The sequence below is a fragment of the Corvus brachyrhynchos genome, unplaced genomic scaffold, assembly GCF_000691975.1.
Source record: "Corvus brachyrhynchos isolate BGI_N302 unplaced genomic scaffold, ASM69197v1 scaffold1002, whole genome shotgun sequence".
Lineage (NCBI taxonomy): Eukaryota > Metazoa > Chordata > Aves > Passeriformes > Corvidae > Corvus > Corvus brachyrhynchos.
The window spans coordinates 89,901-96,632 of record NW_008236758.1 but is presented as its reverse complement, the minus strand read 5'-3'; the positions used below and the strand labels follow the sequence as shown (position 1 = coordinate 96,632).

At 37.8% G+C, this 6,732-nt stretch overlaps 1 protein-coding gene across 3 annotated transcripts in view; it reads right to left on the bottom strand.

Moving 5' to 3' along the window:
• VPS41 (VPS41, HOPS complex subunit) overlaps positions 1-6,732 on the bottom strand; it is a 92,888-nt gene that overhangs the window by 10,938 nt on the left and 75,218 nt on the right. For all 3 annotated transcript variants that reach the window (XM_017727059.1, XM_017727060.1, XM_008644626.2), the window contains 3 exons: positions 5,536-5,590; positions 4,324-4,464; positions 2,691-2,827 (listed from right to left, as the gene is read on the bottom strand). In XM_017727059.1, coding sequence (XP_017582548.1) covers positions 2,691-2,827; positions 4,324-4,464; positions 5,536-5,590 — 333 coding nt within the window. The remainder of the gene's footprint in view (positions 1-2,690; positions 2,828-4,323; positions 4,465-5,535; positions 5,591-6,732) is intronic.

Here is a 6,732-nt window from a genome sequence, read left to right as displayed (position 1 = left end):
AAAGACAAAGTCTGTCAAAGGCCCTGCTTCTAACTCCTACTCCTCCATATTTCAAATCACACCTAAGTACAGTTTACTGGTATGAAAAATCAAGAGCATAATAGGAAATTTGCATTTGCATGCTTACATAGGCATAAAACAGTCTTATCAGGGCTTGCAAAAGGAACCCATTAATTAAACAATATAATGGCACAGTGGTAACATTGTTTGGGAAGCCAACATTATGAAAAGACCACCACAGTTTTTGTGTTAGGCAGTGACTTGCAAGTCAAGGAGCAGGTTCTCTTTTCGCCTGTGCTCCTCCATGGATCTTAGCACAAGATTCTTTTTGCCTTTGAAAATGAGAACAATGAAACTTACATGCGTACAGATCTCAAGATCCAAAAAGATGAAGTTATAGAAAATCCTAGCCAATGAAATCTGTATTTCTGAATGAGTTCAAAATGTCTGGTAGGTTTCATGCTACGTATCAGGAGGTTTCTACCAAAAGACAGAGTTGTGCCAGGCCAGAGTGAAGGCCACTGACTTGTCAGCATGAACCTACACAACGTGTAGAGGTATGACCAGGCATTATACAAACACACCAAAGACTCGTTTTAAAACAGCTAATGAGGCAGCAATAACAGTTCCACTAAGGCAGAACTGCCCTCAGCAAGGAGAGGCTGCTTAGACATTCACCTGAAGTCCCAGCCATGTCCTGGAGCACATGCCGAATGCAGAAACAGTCCCTTTATAAAATCTGAGCTTGCCAATTGGCTACTTAGGCGAGTGTGCAAGACCAGCAATAAGACCCCTAAATTTCAATGTAGATATACCATCTGTTCATAAACAGTGCACTTTACATTGCCAGTAACACTTAAAGAATACTTATTTTAAACTATAACTTACATTTCTCTAATGAAGTATTGCCTTTTATTTGGCTATACTTTTTTCTATCATACAAGCAAGCCAAGCACAAATTACATTAAGCTTCCTTAATTTCTACTATCCCTATGAAATCTAAACTTTAGCCCTAGAGCTATCCAATTCTACTTTACAATCAATTAATTTGAAATCCATTAATTATTTCAATGCTAACAGCAAATCATTTTAGGTATCATTCTCAAGGTTAAATACACCCTTTTAATTCAAAAGTAATTCTGTTAAAAGGTATTTGAAGAAAAAAATTATACATTCATCCCCAAAATATGACCAAATGATGTCATCAGCCTTGTCTGAAGCCACACAATGTATTTTGTATATGTGTAAAGCTATGCTTACAGCACTTTCTCAGTCTGCCTGCAAACACAACAAATACTACATTTTGATTTCATGAGAATGCAGGAACAGGAAGATCAATGGTGGTACTGACAGCAGCAAGATTAACATGCAACTGTTGAAATGCAGCATGGTATTTAGCTAGCATCATTTTGGAAGGACACTAGCACCCAATGAAGTCAAAACCTGGAAGTAATGTTACAACATGCATTATATGCAAACATGTATCTATTTATCTGGGGAGGTTCCTTGCATATAACAAGAATTGAGAGATGAAGAAATGTAAAATGCTCCTTTGAAATAGACAAGGTTATAATCTGAAGTTCATATAAAAATAAAATAATGGAAAAGCCTTAGAAAGGCTTAAACACTGCCCTGAAGAGAGATACGGGCTTTTACTGGCCTGGCAAGACACCAGCCGTGACCTTAATGCAATCATCAAGCCCATCTATTTGCTCAAAATGTTGAAAGACTAATAGCAGATGTGGAACAAATGTTTGAGGCTCAGAAAATTGAAGTTTCAGCTGCCTACTGAGCTATGTTTTCTTGGATTCTGCATAGTCATACTGGAGGCATTCAAACTCCTCTGTAGCTTTCTTTCAGTAGAGAGATGCAGAACAGCATGACAGAGAATTCAGGTTTGGGACTCCTTTTGTAGCAGGGAGATTTAAAATATGCAATGCAATACACCCTACTGGCTACTTTCAGGGAACACTGAAGGGTATGCTTCTTGTAAGTTCTTACAAACATGTCTCAGAACCAACCATGTAGGGAACTGCACATATCTGTATAATTATCTGGGATAAGAACTCCCATAATCCAGTGAACAGTCCTTTTTTTTTATGCATAAACAGCAACACATGCATAGAATATTCTGAGTTGGAAGGAGCATTGAGTCCAACTCTTAAGTGAATGGTCCATAATACAGGGATTGAAACCACAACCTTGGCATTATTAGCACTGGGCTCTAACCAACTGATTCTGCACCATTGACATAAATTTAATTTTAGAAGTTCATCTTCCTTCAGTTAGTATGACACTTAACATATAGCTCTAACACCTGGTGAATGTTTCAGTGAGGGCATGTTGCATTCTGCCTCCATTGTGCCTCTGCATTCATGTGAGAGAATGAAAAGTAATCATCATGAAACTTTCCAATACTGGACAGCTGGGCAGTGTAAAATCACTCAAGATGCTTCCATTTCTACTTACCCACCAGGCTTATGACAGTATGAAAGACATTTAGAAGGGCTAGAAGCCATCAAGAGATCTTGGCAAATTTCCACTGTTTCTGTCACAGCTTTGTACTGGCCCACAGTGTCCATGACTGATGACTGAACAAATCATGATAGCCATTTCTTGTGCTGTTCAGTGACAAAGAGGTTTTGCTGTCTCTCTGAAAATTAGTATCACATGAAGAATGCAACATCTACCTGCAAGTTGTAGTCCTGAAGAATTTTCACTAGTGAGTCTCTCAAATTAGGAATCTCCATGCCTTCCTTAATGCGGTGGATCAAAAGAATAGGATCAACATGGGTTCCAATATTGTTCAACAAACCAGTAATAAAAGCTGTGAAAACCAAGAGGCAAAGAAATTAAGAAAAATAATCTGGCAAAATACCTGATTAAAGGCTACTTTGGTGACAAGCTGCAGGCTTTGGCTTATTCCTTGACAGTTCTCTACTAAGTGAAAACACTAGGTCTCTTTAAGAGTCTTTGTATGTTTCTCGCAGCTGTGTTTACTTGAATACAAGCCTTTGGGAAAGAGAGGAAGATACAGTTTGGCAATTTACAGAACTTCCAGCATATTCAGCAAAGTGGTAACTGAGTCTCCAGCCCAAGCTTACAAGCAAATAATGCATTTTGATTCAATAAAAAGAGCATTCAAGCAAACAGAGTGAGAAAATTAACTACCTTTTGTGGGAATTCCATTCCCAGTTCCAGGGTTTAAAAACAAATTTTCACGCACCTAACCTGATTTCAATGTGTTTCTAAACACTGGTGAGAGTGACATGATAGAAGTCTTTTGCTTTTTGAAGAGCATCTGGCTAAAAAAACACACTAGAATGATGACTCAAGGCTGTGTTTTTTCTTTAACCCCCACAACTGAGGAATATCACTAGAGTTGCTCTGCATATAGGCAGAAACTGTAACATATAGGAACTGAGAGAATTCTGTACGTTTTGAATCCCTTTTGCTCTAAAGATGTCACTGATTGTAGCATCACTTCTAGTGATGCATTCAAGTATGGGTAATTTGAGAATGCCATTCTTCTCAAGGCTTAACAGATCTGGTAACTTCTTCCTGTCAAAATTAGCAGCCAAGGGATGAAAAGATATATATTCTCACACTAATTCAACAAGACTTTCAATCCCCCAGAAAAGAGGTGCCAAGAGAGACTTTAAAGTCTTGATTTAAAGCCCTAGAAGAGGTTGCAAAAACTAATGGAGTAGATAGTTAGGAAAATTCTCTATTTTCTTAGTCATTTGAACTTCTTTGAACCTGCCTCCTTGACAACACTGATGCTTATGTTTCTGAGTCTATCCTTTTAACTTGGAGTAGCTGTTAATACAATGGATGAAAAGCAAAATGCACTCATTATTACCAATCTTACCTTTATAATCCAGAAACAAAATAAATTAGTTGTTTTGCTGAGGGGAAGAAAGGTGTGGGCTCTTCATTTTCAGAATCTCGAAGGGAAGAAGTTGTAGCAACACAGTACGCAACATTCTCATCATGCTTGCAGACTGTGTTTTGAGGCTGTCTAAAAATAAAGTCTCATTCTGCTAGATTAAAAGCACTACTGTCCCCTTGATTTGTCATTAAGGGCATAACTATGCAGAGCTTATTCAATGTTAAGCCTCCAAGTACTCATTGTGTAGCACACCCTCATGCTGCCTTGCTGCAAGTTTTATGGACAGTAGGACAGCTATGTTGTGCTTCACAAGCCAGACCACCTCCCTGACCATACATAAACGCCTTCTCTAACATACATGTGAATAATTCAGTCCTTTAATTGCAACAGCATTCCACACATGCAAGGCTTCCAGAAACTATCCTACTTACGTGGTTTGTCAATAGAATATAAAATAAGATCTTCCCAAAGTTCTCCATCATCTTGTTCCTTGGCAAATTCAATAGCTTTATCTACATCTTGCAATTCTTCCATTATCATCTTCAAGGCACTGCGGCTATTACCCATTCTGCCTGGAAGGAAAAACAAGTAAAAGAGATTATAAATGCTAATTGCTTATCAGTGTTCAGTGCTCCTTCAGTAAGAATTTTGTAAGTGTGAAGTTGACTCAAACTAATTCAACTAAGACCAAATCTAGTCTATTCAGATGTAGGAATGCAAATCAGTATAATCTGAACAAATGCTTGGAGCAGTTTGCTGGACTGGGACATGGAGGCTTTCTCAAGGATGTGTTGGGTCATTTGTGGGGTTCTGAACTGCAGCAACACCTAACATGAGGGGGAGTGTGTGTATGTGTATGGACATAAACTATAACATGAAATACCAGCTTCAAGGGCCCACATGGGCCCTCTTAATTTGCCTTAAGTATAGTGCAGCCTACACTCATGAAAAATAAGAGGAAACAGGTGGACGTAGGAGAAATTATGAACTATTCTTTTAAATAAATTCATTTGTAAATCCTACTCTCCAGTGGAATGGTCCACAAAATATCTTCTTACTAAACCAGAGATTGTTTAAAAAATGCTTACTATTCTGTTCATGACTAATACATAAACATACATATAAGTCTTCCGATGCCTCTCATTCAGAGATAGAATTCTTAGTCTGCTGAAGGAGTTAATTTACAATTAATTTCAAGGGGAAAAAAGATAGAAAGCAATATAAGCAAATCTTTCACCTTAGCAAAAGATAATACTAAGCTGCTGAGATGTACTCAGAAGAAAACATTGTTTAATTTCTCCTCTCTTGTCAAAACCAACAGTATTACTCTTCTCCTGGAGATTGTATCAAAAATACCTCCCCGCCCAAGGTGTTCCCCATAGCCTCTGCAACACTTTCAGAGCCCCAGAAGAACACCAAGTAAGAAACACAGTAACAAAATATATAAAGTTAAGACATCATATCCATCCAGTGCTTTGTTTTATTTTCTAAATCATGTTATTTGGTTGCACTGACTGCATACCAACTTTGTCTCTGTGAAAGCATGTAAAACGATACTAGACAATACATTTTAACATCATAAACTTTATTAAAAGTTTAAAAGTGGTGTAATTTATCACAGTTACTTATTCTGAGTTACTTACTCAGAAGGTAGACTGTCTCTTCTACAAAGTTCCTCTGCTGGCAGATCTCAAGAGCCTTGAATTTAAGGGAAGAGAGGAGAGAAGAGAATACAGGAAACCATGTAACATGAAATTTTATTGATCACAAATGCTGCAAGTGGCTTAAAGAGATTTTTCCACAAAGTTACATTATTCATTTTGACAGGAACACAGCTCCCATAATAGGCATTGTCAGGTCCTCTGGCCTTAATTAAGAAGAGAAACTCCATGACTTCCAAGACTCTTTTAAAAATTCTTCTCTGAAACTAAATAAATCTGGGGACAGACAGGTATTTCAGTCTGGACTATGTCAATCTCTGCCTTTAATTCTACTGGCAACTTCTTTATTCTGCCTCCAAAAGTTGGTTAATAAAAAACATTAAGGTTATCTGCTGTCAAGACTTGCTTCCTGTGGGTGGACTTATGTGGTCCCTAGTGATGGAAGTCTGCTTGACATTCATTAACAACACAAGGCTGAAGATCTCCTCAGGGTAACCAAAATGGTTTCAGGAGAGAGAGTGCCCTCTGAATTTTGTACCAAGAAGACAATGCAAAAATAATAAATATGAAAGAATATGAAGGAAGCATTTCTTGTAAATTTGGTTTAAAGACCTGAGGGCTAAGTATCATTAGCAGCTACAGAATCTGTGTGTAGTTGGAAACCAGCACAATTACCAAAACTATCAAACTGATGACCAACAAGTTAGAAGTAAAAGGAAATCGGCAGGGCTGGTATGCCATGAACGATGCCATGTCTGTTTCCAGTTTGGAAACAGAAAACAAACTCAAGATTCATAGCATTCCTGTAAAGACAACTGTTCACCAATAAAGACTTTCACACTCAGAAATCAAAACTTTAAATACATGAAGTACAACTACAAACAAAGATGTAGGTAAGAATTAACTTTTCCTTCCAATTCTCGTAATTTCAGATGGGTTACTATGAAGATTAGAGATATGAACAATGAATTTTGGGCTGGGGGTAAGTCAATTACCAACCAGATACTTCAGGTGAATAAAGGTATGAATAATACTGATAAGTTATATACACAGCTGACAGCCTTCTTCTTCCTCTCCACTTACAAGGCAAACTACAAAGCACCAGGTATTCAGTAGTTCTAGATGCTGCACATTTCCTGACTGTCATGCTCCCTCTAGAGGGAAACAGGAAACATTCCT